At 47.5% G+C, this 22,059-nt stretch overlaps 1 protein-coding gene across 1 annotated transcript in view; it reads right to left on the bottom strand.

Annotated features, from left to right (window-relative positions):
• GCN1 (GCN1 activator of EIF2AK4) overlaps nucleotides 1–22,059 on the bottom strand; it is a 46,114-nt gene that overhangs the window by 23,314 nt on the left and 741 nt on the right. The window contains exons 2-31 of the mRNA XM_083373515.1: nucleotides 21,670–21,772; nucleotides 20,658–20,721; nucleotides 19,896–20,027; nucleotides 19,091–19,199; nucleotides 18,248–18,346; nucleotides 17,262–17,396; nucleotides 16,779–16,847; nucleotides 15,909–16,017; nucleotides 15,301–15,375; nucleotides 14,297–14,425; nucleotides 13,420–13,470; nucleotides 13,027–13,125; nucleotides 12,110–12,283; nucleotides 11,188–11,340; nucleotides 10,328–10,420; nucleotides 9,983–10,058; nucleotides 9,623–9,782; nucleotides 9,124–9,313; nucleotides 8,906–9,030; nucleotides 8,222–8,400; nucleotides 7,600–7,693; nucleotides 7,356–7,469; nucleotides 6,848–7,046; nucleotides 6,330–6,485; nucleotides 4,821–5,002; nucleotides 3,988–4,068; nucleotides 3,727–3,870; nucleotides 2,452–2,579; nucleotides 1,125–1,314; nucleotides 84–154 (exon numbers count right to left, since the gene is read on the bottom strand). Of these exons, the coding sequence (XP_083229641.1) occupies nucleotides 84–154; nucleotides 1,125–1,314; nucleotides 2,452–2,579; nucleotides 3,727–3,870; nucleotides 3,988–4,068; nucleotides 4,821–5,002; nucleotides 6,330–6,485; nucleotides 6,848–7,046; nucleotides 7,356–7,469; nucleotides 7,600–7,693; nucleotides 8,222–8,400; nucleotides 8,906–9,030; nucleotides 9,124–9,313; nucleotides 9,623–9,782; nucleotides 9,983–10,058; nucleotides 10,328–10,420; nucleotides 11,188–11,340; nucleotides 12,110–12,283; nucleotides 13,027–13,125; nucleotides 13,420–13,470; nucleotides 14,297–14,425; nucleotides 15,301–15,375; nucleotides 15,909–16,017; nucleotides 16,779–16,847; nucleotides 17,262–17,396; nucleotides 18,248–18,346; nucleotides 19,091–19,199; nucleotides 19,896–20,027; nucleotides 20,658–20,721; nucleotides 21,670–21,772 (3,683 nt within the window). The remainder of the gene's footprint in view (nucleotides 1–83; nucleotides 155–1,124; nucleotides 1,315–2,451; nucleotides 2,580–3,726; nucleotides 3,871–3,987; nucleotides 4,069–4,820; nucleotides 5,003–6,329; nucleotides 6,486–6,847; nucleotides 7,047–7,355; nucleotides 7,470–7,599; nucleotides 7,694–8,221; nucleotides 8,401–8,905; nucleotides 9,031–9,123; nucleotides 9,314–9,622; nucleotides 9,783–9,982; nucleotides 10,059–10,327; nucleotides 10,421–11,187; nucleotides 11,341–12,109; nucleotides 12,284–13,026; nucleotides 13,126–13,419; nucleotides 13,471–14,296; nucleotides 14,426–15,300; nucleotides 15,376–15,908; nucleotides 16,018–16,778; nucleotides 16,848–17,261; nucleotides 17,397–18,247; nucleotides 18,347–19,090; nucleotides 19,200–19,895; nucleotides 20,028–20,657; nucleotides 20,722–21,669; nucleotides 21,773–22,059) is intronic.

Raw genomic sequence — 22,059 nt, 5'->3', positions numbered from 1 at the left:
TTCTACCCCCTGGCCTTGAGGAAAAAAAAAACACAAAACCAGAAGTTTGGCGAGCGAGGATCGGAAGGATTAAGTCGTCCTACCTGGCCTCCCATTGGTCAGGTGGAGAGTCCAGGATCACCCGTCCCAGAGCATCCAAAATTGGTGGGGGTCTCTGAGGAAGAACGACACATGTTTGATGACAACCCTTGTCCCACCACCCTGGAGTCAGTAAACGTTTCGGATGCTACATTTCTTCAGTGGGATTCCTTGATCAGGCTGTGGGTTAGGGTTAGGAACTAGCAAGGATGCTCTGATGCACGGATGACATTATCTAGCTTGATAAGGAAAGGTCTGCAAGAAAACTACCAAGTTCAGAGAGCACCAAGGATCCCAATCCTCCTTCTCCTCCCTCCTCTCTGCAAATCCCACTGCCTTCTAACACTGATGATGTTAGATATTTGGGCAATGGAATGTCTGCATGGAAACCCCCAAGCTCAGAGAGCATCAAGGACCCCACAATCGTTGTCATCCTCCTCCTCCTTTCTCTTCTCTGCAAATCCCACTGCCTTCTAACACTGATGATGTTAGATATTTGGGCAATGGAATGTCTGCATGGAAACCCCCAAGCTCAGAGAGCATCAAGGACCCCACAATCGTTGTCATCCTCCTCCTCCTTTCTCTTCTCTGCAAACCCCGCTCCCTTCTAGCACTGTTGATGTTAGCTAGTTGGGTGATGGAACGTCTGCGTGGAAACCCCCAAGCTCAGAGAGCATCAAGGACCCCACAATCGTTGTCATCCTCCTCCGCTTCCTCCTCTCTTCTCTGCAAACCCCGCTCCCTTCTAGCACTGTTGATGTTAGCTAGTTGGGTGATGGAACGTCTGCGTGGAAACCCCCAAGCTCAGAGAGCATCAAGGACCCCACAATCGTTGTCATCCCCCTCCGCTTCCTCCTCTCTTCTCTGCAAACCCCGCTCCCTTCTAGCACTGTTGATGTTAGCTAGTTGGGTGATGGAACGTCTGCGTGGAAACCCCCAAGCTCAGAGAGCATCAAGGACCCCACAGTTCAGAGCTACAAACAGTCTATCGGTAACATACGGACTCCTGACCAACCACGTTCATGCTTCCATCCACCGGAGCTTACATAGAGCTTCTCTTGATAAATCTCCATCAGCTTGGCCAGGACGTCCTTCGTCTGGCTTCGGTATTGCTCAACCCCTTTGGAAAGGGCTTCCGCTCCAGCCTGGCGCACTGCCTGCTCATGGTGGATGACGTCTTGGATGAGGATGGAGCAGATGTCCGACTGCAGCTCTAAACCCATCGATGCCCACAGCCTAGGCGACAGGTAGATTGGAGGCTCATCATCTTCCAGAAAGACCTCCGGGGGTTGAAAGGCTGAAGCGCTCGGTCTCCGCCCTTCCCCCACAACACCCACCGCGGATCGGAGATGCAAAGTCAAGAGAAACAAGACGCGCGTCTTGGTTTCGAATCAAGCCTTCGGGCTGTAAAGTCCCAGTTCTTTGTCATACCGTGTTCCCCCCGCCCCCTCCCAAATAAGACCCAACCGGAAAATAAACCCTCGCATGATTTTGTCAGGACTCTCGTGATGTAAGCCCCACCCCCAAAATAAGCCCCAGTTAAATTCATCAGCTAGGCCAGGGGTAGGGCAACCTTGGCTCTTTTATGACTCGTGGACTTCAACTCCCAGAATTCCTGAGCCGGCATGGCTCAGCTTGGAAATGTCTCCCTTTGCCCTCAGCGTGGCTGGCTCAGGAATTCTGGGAGTTGAAGTCCACGAGTCATAAAAGAGCCAAGGTTGCCTTACCCCTGAGCTAGACGGACGTATTTAATACATCCACCCCCCAAGTATTTTATTTTATTTTAATTCCATTTATATCCCGCCCTTCTCCGAAGACTCAGGGCGGCTTACAAGCTTAGCAGTAGCCTTCATTCTATGTATATGCCTGCTTATTAGGGCTTTCACACACACACACCCAAGCGGCATTATTACAAAGTCAGCTTAATTGCCCCCAACAATCTGGGTCCTCATTTTACCTACCTCGGAAGGATGGAAGGCTGAGTCAACCTTGAGCCTGGTGGGATTTTTTATTTTAATTCCATTTATATCCCGCCCTTCTCCGAAGACTCAGGGCGGCTTACAAGCTTAGCAGTAGCCTTCATTCTATGTATATGCCTGCTTATTAGGGCTTTCACACCCCCCCCCCCCAAGCGGCATTATAAGTATAAGCTCTAAGCGGAAAATAAGCACTAATGCATCTTTTGGAGCAAAAATGAATATAAAACCCGGTCTTATTTTGGGGGAAACACAGTCGTTTCCTCTCTTGGCGAGGAGATGGCCAAGAAACTCAGGAGATTTTAGCCCAAGAGATTTTGGTTTTGGTCTAGAAAAGGGGGATATAACTAGGATTGTGGGGTTAGGGTTTCCTCCTTCGAAGGACAGGCGTGCCTACCTCTCTGCCAGCAGGCGGATTTCTTCTTCCCTGTCAAAATTCACCACCCAGAGACGGCGCAAAAGGTTCATCCCGTTCCTCTCATCGCTGTCCGGGGTGGGCAAGACCATCTGCAGCTCCATCAAACCCTACAGGCAAGAAAAGACCGTTGCGAGCAGAATTATTCTGAGTCGGAGCCCTATTTTTTTTTCCTCTCCGTACGGCTAGTCCTCGACCTACGTACACAACTGAGCCCAGAATTTATGTTGCTAAGTGAGAAATTGGTTAAGTGAGCTTTCGCCCCGCTCTACGACTTTTCTCGTCACGTTTGTAAAAATCAGTTAGGTTGGTAAGGCGCAGTTGGTAAATTAGTAACACGGCTGTGAAGCGGATCTGGCTTCCCTCATTGACCTGACTTGTCAGAAGGTCTGCAAAAGGGGATCCCTGACCCCGGGGGACGCTGCGGCAGTCATAAAAGTTGCCAAGCATCCAAATTTAGGAATAGAATAGAATAGAATAGAATAGAATAGAATAGAATAGAATAGAATAGAATATACAACGGAGAATAGAATAGAATATAAAATAATAGTAAGAATAGAATAGAATAGAATAGAATAGAATAGAATAGAATAGAATAGAATAGAATAGACTAGACTAGACTAGAATAGACTAGAATAGAATAGAATAGAATAGAATAGAATAGAATAGAATATACAACGGAGAATAGAATAGAATATAAAATAATAGTAAGAATAGAATAGAATAGAATAGAATAGAATAGAATAGAATAGAATAGAATAGAATAGAATATACAATGGAGAATAGAATAGAATATAGAATAATAGTTAGAATAGAATAGAATAGAATAGAATAGAATAGAATAGAATAGAATAGAATAGAATAGAATAGAATAGAATAGAATAGAATAGAATAGAATAGAATAGAATAGAATAGAAGGATGGGATGGGATGGGATGGACTAGCATTCTGTTTTGGCCAAGTGTGATTGGACACACAAGGCATTTGTCTCACGGTGTACATATAAACTCATAGTGCAGTTATAAACAACATAAATCATAGCTACAATCCTCAATCGTAAGTTACAAGTTATGGGCAATGGGCAAATTTAAAGGAAATTAAATCAGATGCCATTTTTTCACCCCCGCCTCAGACCAACACTTCAAAAGCCAAGCACGACACCCCGCCTAACAAAAAGACATTTTTTATTCGGTTGGCCAAGAAGAGGTTCAGCTCCCATCCCTGAACCTCCAGCCCCGCCCGAGAGGCTCCAACTGACCCGCAGAGCTGCGTCTCGAACGTTCATGCAGGGCGACTGCAGAGCCTGCAGCAACACATCGATCTCCTCCTGTTCGGCGTAAGCGCAGCCGTCTTCTCCGCTGCTGCTGGCGCACAAGGCGGTCAGCGCCATCGAACCCAACACCTGAGCGAGGAGGAGAGCTTTCACTGGGCTTGGGAAAACCTCAACGGCACCCAAACTTTGAGGGTTTGCAATCTCCCCCTCCTTCTCTGATCCTGGGGGGGGGGGAAATCCACTCACCTGCACCCGCGGCGATCCTGTCCCAATAACTTTAGTCAGGAGCAGCAGCATGTCCGTACGAGGAAGCAACTCGGGACCGTTCTGGTCGGCGGCCACATAAAACAGAAGAAGAGTTGGCTTGCTATCGAGCTGCGAAGGTAACTCTAGCTTTGCCCCATTTTACGACCGTTCTTGCCACCGTTGCTAAGCGGATCAGTGCGGCGGTTGAGCTAGTCGCACAGTTCTTAAATGAGTCCAGCTTCCCCCACTGACTTGGCTTGTTGGGACAGTCGCAAAAGGGGACCGTGGGACCCCCGCAACCGTCATAACTAGGAGTCAGTTGCCAAGCTTCTGAATTTTGAGCATGTGACCACGGGGGATGCTACAATGGTCGTTAAGGGTGGAAAAACGGTCATAAGTCCCCTTTGTGTTAAGTCTGGACGGCCACTTAACGGATGCTTGTAACTCAAAGGACTTCCTGTATAGAAATCATTTTTTTTAAAAATAGCTAAGCTGATTCAAGGGGGAAAAGAATCTGACTTTGAAAGCAACGGAATATAATCCTTTTCGGAGATCACCACCAAGGCCACGAACGGCATGGGACTTTCAAGTTCTCCAGAAGAGTTTAAGGGAAAAAGTGAGGACGGAGGAGGAGGACGAGGTAACAGGGAGAAAAGAGACAAAGAAATAAAAATCGGAGTACTGGCAATCCTGGACTGAGAATCGTAACTAAAGCGAGAATGATGGCCGTTAAGTCGTAAGGTGGTTAAGCAGGTCACAAGACCGCAACCAATTTTACATCTCTCCGTTATCAGTGGGGAAATCACTCGGAAAAGAAGTCAAAGGAGATTCACCTCGTCCACCAGCCAGTCCCCATTATTGGCAGCTGAGCGCAGCTGAGCATGGACGGTGATGATCTGCAAAACCTTCACCAGCAGCTCTTCCTTCTCTTCGCTGTCGTTGGGGGTCTCCAGCAGCACCATCTTCAGCAGGGGGAAGACTAAAGCAAAGGCCGGGGCTGATAACGGCACGGGACCTGCAGCGGAAGGGGGGAGAAGACGAAGGAGGAAGGATAGCAATAGCCCTTAGAGCAGACATGTCAAACACAAGGCCCGGGGGCCGGATCCGGCCCGCGAAGTGGTTTCATGCGGCCCGCAAAGCCATCTTGGAAACAGTGAGGGAACGGCCCCCACTGCTTTGGCCCTGGCCCAGAGACCCTCCTTCTGCCAGAGACCCTCAGATCTGTCCCACTCCTGCCCAGGCCCCCATAGGCACCCTTGATGCCAACGATGTAGAGCTGGCCACGCCCACCCAGTAGGCCATACACACTCTAGCCACGCCCACCCAGTAGGCCATACGCACTCTAGCCACGCCCACCCAGTAGGCCACGCCCAACCAGCCCCGAGGGCAACCGCAATGCTGATGCGGCCCTCAACGAAATTGAGTTTGACACCCGCCTTAGACTTATATACCGCTTCACAGTGCTTTACAGCCCTCCCTAAGAAGTTTTACAGAGTCAGCCTCTTGCCCCCACCCCAACCCTACCCCAAACAATCTGGGTCCTTGTTTTATCCACCTCAAAAGGATGGAAGGCTGGGTCAACCTTGAGATGGTCAGAATTGAACTCAGACTACAATACTCCATTCTAGCGGAAGGAAGGAAGGAAGGAAGGAAGGAAGGAAGGAAGGAAGGAAGGAAGGAAGGAGCAATAGCAATAATCCTTAGACTTATATACCACTTCACAGTGCTTTACAGCCCTCTCTAAGCGGTTTATAGAGTCAGCCTGTTGCCCCCAACAATCTGGGTCCTCGTTTTATCCACCTCGGAAGGACGGAAAGCCTGAGTCAACCTTGAGCTGGTCAAGATCCAACTGCTGGCGCTCGGCAGAGATAGCCTGCAATACTGCCTTTTAACCGCTGCGGCACCAGGGTTCTGGATGCAGCTACGCAGACCAACCCCAAATACGTTACGGGTAGTCCTCGACTTACGACCACAGCGGAGCCCAAGTTTTCTGTTGCTAAGCAAGAGAGCGCTCGAGTGAGTTTTGCCCCTTTCTCGCCCCAATTGTTAAACAAATCACTGCCGTGATTTGCCACACGGTTGTCAAGTGCCCCCCCCATTACGTTTGCTCGTCAGAAGCTCCCCCAAGGGGATCGCATGACGCCGGGACGCTGCAACCGTCGTAAACACGAGCCAGTTGCCAAGCGCCTGAACTTTCAATCATGTGAACGTGGGGGTGCTGCAGTCACTTTTTTTTCCCCCAGTGCTGTTGTAAATTCAAACGGTCACTAAGCCGACTGTTGCGAGTCGAGGACTAGCTCTACGAGAATGGCTACGTTGAGAAGGTAACCCAAGGGTCTCACCCTCCTCTCCCTTGGTTATCCGGGTAGGCACGGTGTGCTTGTGCAGCAAACTAATAACTCTGTTCACAGCTGTGGGCAAGTCTTCCTGGCACCAGGATTCATCCAAATCGCATTCGGGCTTCATCATCCGCAGTGTCACGTGGCTCGCGACGGTCCCTGAGAGGCAAAAGGGAAGGACACCGTGAAACAGTGGTGGAATCTCGCCAAACAATGCCATTTGCAGAATACAGGATCGCAGCATTAGCAGGTCAGATACTTGTTTAAACGTAGCAGGAAATAAATCTGGTGTTGGGAGGTGAGCAGGCAGTGCCCGAAGGAGGGGTCAAGCGCGTCAGCAGTCTCGAGTCCCTGCACGCCCACAAGAGATCTAAGCCCAGCCTTCCTTGAATTTCTTATTCTGCCACCAGTTTGCTTTGAGCGTTAGTAGCTCAGGTTCCTGTAGAAAAGCATTATATAGCCACTTGAACTGTCTCGCTTCCTGATTTATTGCCAGAGTATGAAAACAAACAAAAACGCACCAAAGGTCTTCAAGTGATCCGGCATCACACACGACACCAAAGATAGGAACGGGGCCTTAATCCTTGGAGCAGCCAGGGGGGATTTCAGCAGAGGTAGGAAGCAGCTGACCAGGGCAGGGATGTACTGGGACAGGATGGGAGGGTTCCTCTTCAGAACGGCGTCGAAAAGGCCCAGCGTGGACTCCAATTCGCTGTCCACCTGCAAGAGGACAGCACGGAGTTGACCGTCTAAGTCAATGCGGTCATCAACGGCGGTGGCTTTAGGTCTGTCTGGTGGCATGGCGTTAACTCTAACCTACCGGTTTGTGCGCCTGGTCTCGGGGCTTTGAGCACCTTTGAGACAACTCTAAATCTAGATGTCTAAGAATCTCCACAGACCTCCAACGAGACTGCAATCTCTTCTCCTCAGAGAAATTCTGCCAGGACTACTTGTACCATACAAGTTACCCTTTCCCCCCCCTCCATTCCATTCCTTCCCGCGATAAGACTCAGGCCAAGTCTGAATTACCTCTTTCAGCTGCTTCCTCATCTGAGATTCCTTCTCCAGCTGGGCGGTCAACATCTCCTTCTGTTTACTGGTGAGCTGAATCTCTTCCTTGATCCCTTTCTTCTTCTTAATCTCCTGCAACGGACGGCCATTTCGTTCGTCAACAGGGAGGCAAGGCCTTTGTTGGCGAGGAATGTCCAGATCAATCCGGATGCACACGCCCTGGCCACTTATCTCCACCCAGTCAGCTGACCAGACCATTTACCTCCTTCAGTTCCAGTTCGATGATCTGCTCCTTGAAAGAGTAGGCCTTGTTCTCCCTCTTCATGTTGGCCTTTTTCAGGCTGTCCTGTTGGGCACTAAAAAGAGAGGAGGGTGTGGACTGAATAAATGGATACTGAGTGCAAATGCAAATTGGTTGGAAAAGGTATTCTAAACTGTTATTATGGACACTATTAGGAAAATGGAATAAACGTGGATATGCAACTGTGTATTTACTAACAACAATCAGAACTGTATTTGCTTAGTGTGGAAAAATGTCTATTACCGGGAGGATGTAATCGGAGGGCGTAATATTGGATTTAGTTTGAAGAAGCTTGTATGTACCACGGAATTACTAAGGGACTCAGTCACCACCTTGTCTATTAAGCACTTGATTGTAAAAATAGAAAATTAATAAAATATTCATAAAAAAAAACCCACAGAGGAGGCATTACCCTTTCCATGGATCGACAACGTACCCAAGAGCATAAGCATCATATATCCTGTTTACAGTGCTCGTTTACATTTGTTTTCCCCACAATGTTCTAAACATTTTTACTGGCTAAGGTTTTCTCAGTTAATTACATTTAAATGTTGAAATCTTTTTTTCCCCCTCACGTACTGACCTGTGCAAGATAGACTTGTCATAGAGCTCCCCTTCCGGCACCTTCATGATTGCGAATTCTTCCTGGGTGACGAGACACAAGGCCGGGTTTTCCAAGGAGGCAGAAATGGTGCTGATCAGCTGAGGGAGGACCTTTGCGGGCAGAAGGACCGAGAGCAAGCCGACCGCGTTCAGGGATGACTGCAAGGGGGAAAAGAGAGAAGCACGCTGGTCTTAGGTTTCCTCTCACTGGGAATTAAATTCGCAACGTCCAACATCGAGACTCTGCAACGTTTCTTCTGGATTCACGAGTTACAGGACAGAACCCGCAACTGTAACCGCACCGAGTTCTGGTGTTCCAGACACAGAAATGGGATCGTGGTTGCAAGCCATTCCCTGTCAGGCCTCCAAACCAAGAATGATTTGGGAAGTTAATTCTTCCAAGCCGAGTTCTTTCTCGTTTCACTCCGACAGACTGAATCTTGCCAGATTGAAGACTCCGCTCCCCGCATCTACAAGATGCTCTGGGAACTCTTGAGGAGGAGCTGTCTTCACTCTCTTTCTTTCACACCTGATATCTGGGCTGAGTTGCCTCTTCCTCCTCTGGAATCCACCGCCCCCTCCCTCCCTCCCTCCCTCCATCCGGGGGATCCATTTCCTCATTCCATTACATCACATTCCTTCCTTACCCCCCCCCCCAGGTCACCTGATTCATTGGGCTCTGGGTGATGATGCGGTCAAAGATTTTTTCCAGATGCTTGGTGATGAAGTCGACCGGGTCCAGCTTCATCTTGATCAGGAGGGCAGGCCAAAGGCTGGGTTGTCCTGCTACTATGAGGGAGAAAGCGACGCCAGGAGCTTCCCCAAAGCCCACCCGAGGCCCTCCTTTTGCACACCCAGGTACGACCTTCCCCCTTTGCTCACCCAAAGAAGGATGGCTGCTGACGATCAGCATTTCCAAGACCAGTTTTTCTTTCTCCTCCGGTTCTCCTTCCATCCCCGGCCCACACGCAATGACGCACAAGGCTTCCTGGAGGATACGCGGAGGGACGTATGTTTTGCCCTGTTCCGACAGCTCTCCAGTCTCAGTTACCAAGGCCTCAGGGGGGAGCACCTAACAAAGGCAAAATAGTAACTGGAAAATTCGTTCGAATGGACTCTTACTTCAGATTTTATCTAAATCCCCCCCCCCCCGCAGACAGGTTATTGATCTAATACAATGCTCCAGCGGTTGATCAGATATGTTGGGATTGAAATCTCAGAATTCTCACCCAGTCCCAAAACATCTGCTGGGGAAAAGACGCTGCCGATCCCCCAAAACCATTTCCAGCAATCTGGCTTGCTCCGCGTCCTTAATTTCAGACTGTTGCAAGCAGCAGCGGTGGCGGCTCTGAAGTTAGCCACCAAGTCGGAGACTTTTTACCTTGTGTGAAATGAGAACCGCTTTTAGCTCTTCTAAGAGCCCGCAAGCTAGCTTGAATCCTCTTGGCAAAGATAAGAGCTTCCTCACGGTCTGCTGAGCGAGCCTCCGGACGCTCCAGGACCGGCTGAGAAGGACGGCAGTCAAGGCTTTGTAATACTGCCTGGAAGTGAGAAGACAGCCCGATCAAAAGATGACAGGGACAAACAGGAAGTGAAGGACAGTAGCCGACAAAAAAAAAGAAAGAAAGAAAAGAGCCCGGTGGTTCAGAGATTAAAGGGCAGGATTGAAGGCAAACTCTGCCTGCAGCCTGGAGTTTAATCCTGACGGGTCAGCAACAAACCCACACTAACATACACTTACTGGACTTTAGCTCCAGGTAGCCGACATTCGTGGTCTAAGAGAAGGCGTTCGGTCAGCTGCAGAACTGTACACATCACTGTAGGAAGGGATAAACAGACCTACAGTATACGGAAATGGGTTGCATCCCTCCAGACTTTGAGCAGTTAAGGGGTGCTTGGCGCTCTCTGAATCTGCTTGTTGTCTTGAAGACATTTTATTACCCATACTAGGTAACATCATCAGTGCATCAGTGAGAACGTACACACCAGAGACAAATTCCTTGTGCGTCCAATCGCACTTGGTCAATAAAGAACATTATTATTCTTATTCCTATTCCTGTTTACCCTTATTCCTATTCCTTCTCACCTTCTTCTGAAGCAGACTGCAGAAACTTCTCGGAAGTAAAGATCTGTTTTTTCTCATCCAAAATAAGCTGCCAGAAGCTGTTCAGTTTGTTTTCTGACAAGTGCGGGATTAAAAAAAAAAAAGGAAATTACCACTTCAGGCCAGCAGTTCACACTGTATTTAACTGCGATCACACCTTCTGTAAGGCAAATCAGCTCGTTTCTTTCTTTAATGTGTATCCCACCTTTTATCATTTTGATCAATAAGTCAAGGTGGTGAACATAGTCGACACCTCTTCTTCTTCCTATTTCCCCCACAACGGCAACCATGTGAAATGAGTTGGGCTGAGAGAAAGCGACAGTTTTAACCAGAAACAGGTTTTAAATCCTCCAGGAAGGATCAGAAGGATCACCAGATCAGAAGGATCAGAAGAATCACCAGAAACAAGTTTTAATAATCAGCGAATATCATGGGGAGAGATAAAATGTGAGAGGAATTATGTTTCACAATTCTGCATCAGGGTGGGGACCAGGATACTAGGTGAGCTTATCCTGTGTGTGTGTGTGTGTGTGTGTGTAAGTAATACAAGATTATGCCTCAATTATGCGTGATTTTTTTCTCTCTCTTATTACTGGGGGTCTCTGTTATTGCCGAGACAATTGTGGTTTGTTTTATGGCTGAGTTGGGTGGTACGACAAATCTTTAAAGTAAAAAAATAAATCCAAATGTTACAGGATGTGGCACAGAAGAGGGGAAGAGTGGGGCCAATTACCCAAGCAACTCGTTCGAATCACGCCTAACGATTCATTAGCCTAAAGAAAATGGAACCGGGCTGAAAACAGCCAAAGGCCGTTTCGGTTCCGCGGCAGGGGAAATCTTACCAATCTGCCCATCGGCTACCGAAAGTCGACAGATTAGCAAAGCTGCAGCGACGCCTTCCGTTACCAGAGGAATCTGGGTGCTCTGAGCTCCAGCTTTCTCCACCGTCTGGACCAGTAACGGCAGCAGCTCTGCCCCCTGAAGGAGGACATTGCCTGCAGAAGCAGAAAATAATAAAAATAAAAAATATTCTGGTCGGTGAGTTTTTTCCCCTGTGCGGGGGAAAAAAAAAAAGAACCGATCTGATAGGCCAGGGGTCTTCAAACTTGGCCGCTTTAAGACTTGTGGACTTCAATTCCCAGAATTCCTCAGCCAGCCATGCTGGCTGAGGAATTCTGGGAGTTGAAGTCCACAAGTCTTAAAGCGGCCAAGTTTGAAGACCCCTGTGATAGGCCGTAAAAGGTGGTAAAGTGGGGCAAAACTGACTGAACCGTCTCGCTTAGCGACGGAAATTGTGGGCTTAATTGTGGACTAGCTGTAGTCCCGACACCACCTTCCAACTTTAGAATTCAAGGGAGAGGACTTCCGTGATGCTGGCCCACGGTCGCCCAGGGCTCTTCAAACTGGGCCCTTTGATGACTTTGTGGACTTCAGCTCCCAGGATTCCTCAGCCAGGCCCGCGTGTCAAGGAAGGCTGCCCAGTGAGGAATTCTGGGGGTTGAAGTCCACGGGTCTTCAAGTGGCCAAGCTTGCACACCCCTTGCTTTAAAACAGGGGGTGGCAGTCTTCAAACCTGGCCCTTTGACGACTTGTGGACTTCACCTCCCAGAATTCCTCACGCTGGCTGAGGAATCCTGGGAGTTGAAGTCCGCAAGTCATCAAAGGGCCCAGTTTGAAGAGCCCTGATTTAGACCAACAGCCTCTTCTCCCTCTTCAAAAAGACCGTGCCTGGCTTCCCAAAGAGGGCCCGCCCCACTTTCTTACCTTTGAAGGAAGCCAGCATGCACTGGAGGTAGGCATGCCTGACCGCCGAAGTGCAGGCCTTAAGGCTGAAGGCTTTCTTGAACCATTCCACCAGAGTCTGGGGGACTTCGGTGAGGAAGCGCCCGCACCAGAGCGCAAGCATGGAAATGGCGTGCACCAGGGTGCCTTCGTGGACTGCAGGAAGGAAAAAAAAGGGGTCTTTTAGAGAGGAAAGAAAGAAAAGGCCACATCCTAGAACTGTAGCACAGGAAGGAGCCTGGCTGGCAAACTCACTGCGACGTGAAGGAAAGCCAATTATATTTTGTTTTATTTATATCCCGCCTTTTTACCGTTTTTACAAATAACTCAAGGCAGCAAACATAGACAACAAAGCGAAGGAAGGATGAAAAGGAGAAAGTGAAGAGGGAGGGAGGGAGGGAGGGAGGGAGGAAGGAAGGAAGGAAGGAAGGAAGGAAGGAAGGAAGGAAGGAAGGAAGGAAGGAAGGGTCATCAACAGTAAGTACAGCAGCCCAGATTCAGGTTAAAAGCCAAGTCAACAACTGCAGAGACTAAGGAAGATCATCTTCAAAAGGGCTGAAGCGTTTTTTAAGCCCAAGAACAGCCAGATAACATTTGGAAGCAATCCAGGCAGAAGCCTCCCCAATTAACTGACAAGAAAATACAGGACAACCAAACACAGCACAATCAGATTTATAAGATTCTGTTAAATATCAATAAAGGTAGCTTTTGCCTTCCCGTGGAGAGGATTTCCTAAGCTGGTCTATCTGGTGGGGCTGACAACCAGAGTCTTGGCCAAAAGCTTACTAGATATGACTCCAGTAAAAGCTCAGCTTGCTAGAAATTCCGCAGGCAGAAGAGCATCTGGGGTGTGTGTTTGTGTGCGTGTGTCTTAGAAACAATAGCCAAAACGTACTTACCTTCCTGCTGGAGGAAAGGAATGAAAAGCGCAACCACGCTTCCACTGAGAACTTGATTGGAGGCCCCCGAGACTGCATGATGACTGCAACTACCAATCCCTAAAGGGAACAAGAAGAGGCCACGCCTCAAATTCACTTCCATTCAACTTTCCTTCATTCACTAAAACGACGGCAACAACGGCAACTCCACAGCCGCCCAATGAAACGTGCTCGACTTCAAAACGGATCCTGACTGAGTCTAATTTTACACCCTTCTCCAGGAAAGCAATCGCTGCCTTTTCTTCCTTCGTGAAAGGTTAAAACTGTGCCGATGAATTCGAACGCGAGGCTTGCAACATCCCACACTCATCCCATCTCTACCATCGTTCCCTCGTCTCTTGGCGAGGTCTTTACCTGACAGGATGCTGATTTTTTGAGCCACCACGGTCAGCTTTCCTTCTGCACCTGCCAAAATGGAGTTTTTGAGGTTAACACGGAGCTTAAAGGAATAATCCTGAACTATATTCACTCAGAATGATGAAAGGCGGCTTTGTCAGAAGAGTTTAGTTGGCCTATGCTGGGATTTTATTTATTTATTTTATTGAATTTGTATACCGCCCTATTCCCGTAAGACTCAGGGCGTTTTACAGGGCAGTTAAAACCATGAAATACAAAAAATTAAAATCAATTAAAACAATTAAATTAAATTCAAGCCCCAAGAGTAAATCTAAAACCCAGTTAAATTGACAACATTTTAAGATCAGAGAGCTACAGGTGCAAGAAAGCATTTCGCAAGAGTGTTAAGCCAGGAGTGTCCAACTTTGGCAACTTGTTGAAGATTTATGGACTTCAACTCCCAGAATTCCTTAGACAGCAGGGCTGGCTGGCTGGGGAATTCCGGGTAGTTGAATTCCATAAGTCCTACAGTTTTCAAGGTTGGGCACCCCTTGATGGCAGAAGAGGACAAAGAAAGAACGCAACCAGCAAGGAGGCAGGCAACTGTGATGAAAACGTAGTGGGCTGGATTTCCAGGAGGGAGGATTACATTTCAGAGAAGTAAAAAAAACCAACTCAATTCAGATCACTTGTGTAAGAGAAAAAGAAGGTGAAGTCAGCCCCTCCTTAATAGTTCCCAGAGTATGTGCTTCGTGCGGGTGCTGGCAAGATTCTGTCTACAGTATAAAGTAATACAATAAAGAAAGCTGCTTGGGAAAATGACAGTTGAGTCTTTCTTTGCTTCTGGAGCCTGACAAAGCCCTTCTCCCCCCCCCCCCAAGAAACGACGACTCACCTCCCAAAATGGCGAAGAGGTGCTTCGTGAAGGACTCCACGGTGGACGGTTCGCTGCACTGCAGGGCCAAATTCTTGAGCGCAATGACGGCCTTGTCCATCAGATGAGAACTGTTGGATTTCAACTGGCCTAAAAATCAAACACGGGAGCCGTTGAAGAACTAGGGATTTCTTATGGGGGGGTAAGAGCTGTCCGACAGAACAATGATGCCGAACGGAAAACAACAGTCCAGCTCATAGGTGTCCTACCACAGTGGCCCCCAACCTTTGCGCATTGGCAACCCGGCTAGGGGAGGAGAGGGGGACTGGGCCGTGTGAGCGACAGGCCGTGGCACATGGTGCGTGCATGCCAATCCCGCCACTTGGGCGAGCAGAGCTGTGCGTATGCACCGACTCGCCTCTCGCGTAGCCCTGTTCCGAATAGGCCACGGCCCAGTACAGGGCCGCAGCCCAAGGCTTGGGGACCCCAGGCTCACAAGTCTCTCCGTCCAGCCCGTTATAAAGGCAGGTGGAATTTCCCAGACCTAACTCCTGTCTTCTGCAGTCGTCATGCAGTGGAGTCCTGAACAGGTCATCCTCCATTTGCAACCATTAATTTAGGGGTCAAAGTTACAAGCGCTGACTTGTGACCGTTTTTCACCCTTGTGACCGTTGCAACGTCCCCACGGCCCCACGGTCACGTGACTCCCCTTGTGCGACCTTCCGACAAGCCAACCGTGTTCCTAATTGAGTGCCGACAATTCACTTAACGACGGTGGCAAGAAAGGTGGTAAAATGGGGCTAAACTCTCCGAACAACTGTCTCGCTTAGCGATGGAAAAATTTGGGCTCGGTTGCGACCGTTAAAAGTCAAGGACTAGCTGTATTCACTTCCGCCGGGATTATAACGCAACGACAAAGCCCACGACGACGACGACGGGTTGAGGTTAAGAAGGCAGAAGCGCTAGGGGAAAAACAACAACCACCCGTATGTAAAGAGAACACGAGCATAAACCAAAGCACTTACTGGCTAACCCTTTCACGATGTCCAGAGCGTACTGGCTGAGGTCGAGGGTGACGGAGGCCAACAAAGAAGAAATTGCTAAAGACAGGGGGGGGGGAGAAAAAGAAGCAGCAGCATGTTTTGCCCAAAGGCTTCCTGACTTGCCAGCCACCACGGCCAAAACCCACTGCTGCAGCCAATTTTGCATTCGCGGCTGTGGAGGTTTCCCTCTAAAAAATAAAAGAGGGGTCTCTGGAGCTGCTGGTAGGAAACAGGCGTCAGGCTTGCTCCAGGTAGGTCCCTAGGAAAGAAAGACACTCGACCCCCTTTGGTGGAAGCGACGGGTACTTTTACTAAGGACGAGTGGTTGCAACAAAAGCAGGCTAAAACTAAAGGTCCCGTGCAAAAGGAGATAATTTTTTTTCACCTTCTCCCCGGCCCTTCCCCTTTGGCCGGTTTGTCTCCCTCCAATGGCGTAGATGTTTGGTGCCGCTCAGTGCAACTGGCATTCCTTTTCCAGCCTCCGCGGCCTTAAAAACTGGAGCAGGCTGGTCCTTACACCTCTGGAGTCTGCAAAGCCGACACTGGCTGTCCTTCGCAAGGTACCCCACAGGATTCCCTCCGTCACTCACTTTCAATGGCGTTCTCTGGGCTCCTCAAGAGAGATTTCTGCAAAGCTGGCAACATGAGGTCCTTGAATTCGGAATGAGACACATACCGGAGCAGAGGTGCACAATTGTCCTGCAAGGAAGCCGCACCACTTTCAATCACAATAGCGCTTAAGACTTAGATGCCGCCTCGCAGTGATTTACAGCCCTCTCTGAGCGGTTTACAGAGTCACGTGTATTTCCCCCCACCATCTGGGTCCTCATTTTACCGAGGGAAGGCTGAGTCAACCTTGAGCCTGTAAGGATCGAACTGCTGGCTGTGGGCAGTTTGCCTGCAATACTGCATTCTAACCACTGCACCACAATGGCGTCTGTCTGTCTGTGTATATATCTATCTAAAGAGCAATAGCACTTAGACTTATATACTGCTTTACAATGCTTTCCAGCTCTAAGCGGTTTAGAGTCAGCCTCTTGCCTCCCCCCCCCCCAAACAGTCTGGGTCCTCCTTTTACCGACCTCGGAAGGATGGAAGGTTTGAGTCAAACTTGAGCTGGCGATATTCGAACAGCCAAACTGCTGGCAGTCTGCAATACTGCATTCCAGCCACTGCACCCCCACGGCTCTTAAGGTGGCAAGGAATGGGGCAAGAAAAGCCATAAAATGGGGCAAAATCCGCTTAACAAACTTCTCACTTAGCCACATAAATTCTGGGCTCAATTGTGGTCATAAAAATCGAGGACTGCCTGTACCTAAGATGCCACAAGCAAAGCAGACGCTGATCTACAAACCCTCTTGCTCAAATTGGCTTATGGCGCCACAAGACTACACAGAGTTTATGGGCCAAATGAAGGACCCGGCTTCATGGTTAGGGGGCTTTCGAGAGATTTCTCTCACCAGGACGTGTTTTTGAGGCCTGGTCTTGCTCATCAGGATGGTCTTCATGTAGAAATCCAAGAGGGCGCCCTGAACAAAAAAGAGCAGTCACGATACTGACACGCAACAACACACATCGCTTCACAGTAGGTCAGACCATATGGGCTCGCTATGAAAATTACGAACGTTATAGAGCCACAGTTTATAACCTGGGGACAGAATACAAGGTAGAGACATCAGGCCCGGTTCTGCTGTGGCTTAAGATCCCCTTCCACTCCAGTTAAGTGTGGAATTAACCCCAACTTAACAACTGCAGTGATTCGCTTAAGGATGGCGAGAAATTTTGCAAAATGGGGCAAAGCTTACTTCACAATTGTCTTGGCTAGCGGTGGAAATTTTGCGCTCAACTGTGTTCGTCAGTCAAGGACAATCCGTAACTCGCCCTACGTCACATTTGCTAACCTTTTCTCTCTCTCCAACCCCAAACGGCCTTTCCAAACTTGCCTTGTGTTTGTTGATGGTGCCGAGATCTTTCTGATTGGTGCAGAACTGCACCAGCAGGCCCAGCATGATTGCATATCCCTGATTGGCTTCCAAGCGAAGAATGATGGAGAGATACTGATCCACCAGCCCGGGATTCTAAGGTCAAAGAAGAAGAAAAAGCTGCATAAGAGAAGCCAAAGAGAAGAGTCTGTTTTGACCTGTTGCTGGCTAGGGAATTCTGGGAGTTACTAATACTAATACTTCTGTGTTGGAAGTATTGGTATTAGTAACTAATACTGAAGTGCTTCCATGGTGAAAGAATTTGCTGGTGACATCACTGTTGCCCAGTTGGGGGCTCCTTTCATGTCCCTGTGAAGTTGCCACCAAAATTTGATTTGATTTTTGATTTGATTTTATTAGACTTATATACCGCCCTTCTCCCGTAGGACTCAAGGCGGTTCACAAGGTTTTTTTTAAAAACAATACAACAAATTACAAAAATTAAAAACAATTAAAATGATTACACTAGCCTTGAACTAAAACCCCAACTACAATTAAAATACAATTAAAACCCCGGTTAATACTCTCAGTCCAGGCCAGAAAGCTCGAAGAGCCAGGTCTTCAGGTCCCGGCAGAACGAGCGAAGGTCAGGGGCGGTCCTAAGCTCTATGTGTGTCCATCTAGCTATTTGTGGTCAAACTGTTTTTCAACTGATGGGTCAGCAGGAGCCAGAGCATGTGATGGGAGCTCAACCTGCCCTGCAACAGGTCTCAAACACAAGCCTGTCAATCGTCAGCCCAGCATTCTAAACCCGTAAGACACTGGGCTCCACACCTGGAGTTGAATCAAACATCTTTTAAAGTTGTCAGGGTGGAGAACATTGCCTCAATGTATTGGATCAAGATTTCTGCCAAGCCCGGTCAAGATAATACAATCTCAACACATCCAGAAGATACAAGATAAGACAGGCCTAACTGAAACTCTCAATCTTGGGAAATGTCCTTCACCTCTTTCCAGAGTCTGTTCAACTTCTTCACGGCCCCATCCACCACGGGCTTGCGAGAGCCACCTAGGATCTCCAACAGAAGGAAACACTGAACTTCCACCTGTTTAAAGACAGGTTAAGTAAAAGGATCGTTTAATATCACTGACAACCCTTGATCTGTTTCGAACTTGTTGATATTGCCGGTCAGCAGCCAATTTCATATTTTGAATCAAGCAAAGGCTGAGTGGACCAAGTGGTCTACCTCAGTCTTCTCAGTATGATGTTTTCCGAACATTTTGTACTCCTAGCACTCTTTATCATCCCCTCCAGATATTTTGGACTACGAAATTCATCTTCACCTTCCCATCATTTTGGAATATCCGAATTTATTCCAAGTCTTTAAGCCAAAAGCTTAAATTGGTTGACCCAATTCAATTCCCTCTTCTCTACACAAGGCCTAATTTTGAGGCATTACACCCCGAGAGTTGGGAAGACAAGGTACCAATTGTAATATAGGTAGTCCCTGTTTAGTGACCATTGAAAGTTGCAACACTGGAAAAACCTCTGACCGTTTTTCACACTTACGATCAAAATTCGGATCCCCTTTTGCAAACTTCAGACAAGCCAGGTCAACGGGGACCCCAGATTCACTTAGCAACCATGTTAGTAACCTACTAACTTACCAACTGCAGTGATTCACTTAATTGTGGCAGGAAAGATTGCAAAACGGGGCAAAACGTGCTAAACAAATGCCTTGCTTAGCAACAGAAATTTGGGGCTTGATTATGGCTCTAAAAATCAAGGACTACCTGTAATCCAACCAAGATCAAGGTAAGAAGGTCACGGCAGAATCGAGGCTTCATACCAGTTTTTCCCATGTTTCTCCATGTCTCTTGTCAGGAGTCGGGAAGACAATTCGAACGAGCAGACAGGTCCACGAAAGAGCCAGCGAAGCTGCAGATCCACTGCTCTTGCTGTGACAGAAAGGAAAAAAAGGGGATTATCTAAGGCAGGGGTCCTTAACACCCAGTCCGTGGATCGGTACCGGGCTGCAGCATGCCAGCAACCGGTCCACACAAACAAGCAAAGCCCCATCTGTGGGATGCAGGCAGCACGTAAAACCACACCCCCTGCGGTCCACGGAAAAACCTCTCTCCACGGACCGGGTCCCTGGTGCCCAAAGGGTAATCTGCTCATCTAAGGAATCGGACAGTATCATGGGATTCCCATTGCCGGCGCAGATGGGAAAGTTAGTGAAATGTTAGAGAGTATGCCAAAGGATTACAGCCTTACCAAGGTGCACACTTCTAGTATCCCACCTTTTCATGTGAATTCATTTCATTGACCCCCTGCTACAATTTGATAAAACCTTCTCAACCATTTGTATGATGGCCGGGGACAAATAAAGTCCAAGAGATCAAAGGACATTTGACAGCTACTCTTAATTTTATCAGCCCTATAAAGGATTTCTTCCGTAAAGTTAAGAGGTGAGAATGGTTTCTCAAACTAACTCGCAAAGAGTCTATGGAGATTCACATGTTTGTCCCAAAGGTGCTTTTCCAAACGGGAACTGAACTTTTTTGGGTTGTTTTTTCTTTGAAAACATTTCGCTTCTCACCCACGGAGCTTCTTCAGTTCTGTTCCCAAAGAGGTCTTTGCACAACACTCACCTGGATCCACCAGACTTGCTGCTGATTCCTGAAGACTGCAAGGAGTGCAAAAGATTCTTTGCGGTCACTTCCGGCTGGCATTCAGCAAGCTGCCGAAGCGCCGTTTGAAGGGCTCTGTGTGATGCAGCATCTCTGACAAAAATGAGGCAATTCCGAGACAGGAAGGGGAGAGATCATGAGGGGAAAAATTTGCTTCGGAAATACCCTGTCCTCAATCAAGTTTTCCTAATAACCCGTTTATTTCAATGATAGCAAAGGTTACCAAAGATTACCTTGGCTAAATGTTTAATCAGTGAACTGAAAACGTATTTCTTTATTTACAGGAATCTGCTTTGTTTTGTCTTCTGTCCTGATAAAACAATTTTGCAGCAGGCTTTTTTAAAGATCAGAAGACACGCTTTTCCAAATAGTCTGGTGAGGCTATTATCAAACCTGATAAATTATTTTTTTAAAGGCGTACATAACTAAAAAAAATGGTTAAAGAAAATTGAATTTTAAATAAAATTGCATATATTTATTTGCCCGTTTACGCAATCAGCTAAGCACCCTATATTACAATATTATACAATAAAACACAAATACAAATCTCACAAAAAAAATTATGCTCCATCGGCACAGTGGTGTAAAAAAAAAAAAAGCAGAGAGTTTTCAATGAGGAAGAAGTCTTATCGTTAAGCCTCCAAATCTATGTCCATGCACTGCGCCAGATCAAATAAATGTTATCTGAACTGGAGGGCAAAGTCTCCGGATTGACACAGTTACCTGTATCGGTGCAGAGTAAGGCAGAAAAGTTTGCAGAGACCCTTCACTGCGCCTTCTGGCAGATCTACAAAAAGATCAAACCAAATTCAGCATGGTACTTTGAGGAAAACCAATACTTAAAATCAAAAACAATGATTAATTCCATACATAATTCATATTTTCCCCACAAACATCAACCAAAAGGAAATTAGATTTTGAGGGGGATTATATTCAGGAGGCACAAAAGGTTGCACATTGTATTACAATAAAAAACACCCACCCTGAGGTCCAGAGCTTCTATTGAGATTTGATTAAACTTTTTAGTTCACATTTTGGATCAAGAGGACCACTGGTTTGGAAGAAGGGTCAAAGGTCAAAACTGAAGAGCCCTCTCTCGAGAGGGGGAGGGATGGGGCATCATGTATTTCTGGTCTACAACAGGATCCTTTCAGCAGTGACCCAAGGACACAGGTCAACCTTCAACGACTCTCTAAAAGAATGCAAATGACCAGCTCTCTGCAAGGAATATAAATCCTTCAATTCCCCACCGTCCAGTTAGAGATGAGGAAGCTTCTTGGATGAGATGTGAAATGTCTTCAAGGGAAAACAAAAAAGTACAGTTGCCTCCTGAAAAAGCATCTTTGGGATTCCTAGTCAGTGTGACAGGTAGCCTAGTCCTTGACTTACAGCCATTTTGTTTAGTGACCATTCAAAGTTAAAATGGCATTGAAGAGTGATTTATGACCGTTTTTCACACTTAGGACCCCGTGGTGACGCGACCAAAATTTGGATGCTTGGCAACTGACATGGATTTATCACGACTGCAGTGTCCCAGAGTCATTCACTTTTTTCCAAATTCGACTCAAGTCCAGATTAACAGCCGGGTTATTGACAACTTTGGTGATTCACTTAATTGTGGCAAGAAGGGCTGTACAATGGGGCAAAACTCACTTTATAACTATCTCACTCAGGAACAGAAATTTTGTGGTTGTAAGTCAAGGACTGCCTGTATTTCGACATCATGTAACTCTACCTTTCCCAGTAATGCATCTTCCAAGCTCACTCAGGATTTCTCTGCGTTCCTTCACACTGGAGGTGGTCACTTTCACTGCAAATCTCTTCAGTGTTTCCGAAACCTAAACAGAGGTTAGAGATTTCACACAACCGCACTCCTTGCTAGCACCGATGATGTTACCTAGTTTGCGTAATGAAATGTCTGCCAAAAAACCCAAACCCCACCAAGCTCAGAGAGCACCCAAGAGCCCTCATTTCAACCCTGAGCTACAAATATTCTCCTTTATCGGTCACGGGGCAAACGTCTTGCTTAACATACCTAAATTTCGGACTCAAGCACTACCTATGTTTAGCAGCAACTAAGCATGGCTGTCTGCGTATCACAACATATACACCAGCTGTCATTTCA

Source organism: Vipera ursinii, assembly GCF_947247035.1.
Source record: "Vipera ursinii genome assembly, chromosome: 14".
NCBI classification, from domain to species: Eukaryota; Metazoa; Chordata; class Lepidosauria; order Squamata; family Viperidae; genus Vipera; species Vipera ursinii.
This window is presented reverse-complemented; position numbering and strand designations above follow the sequence as displayed.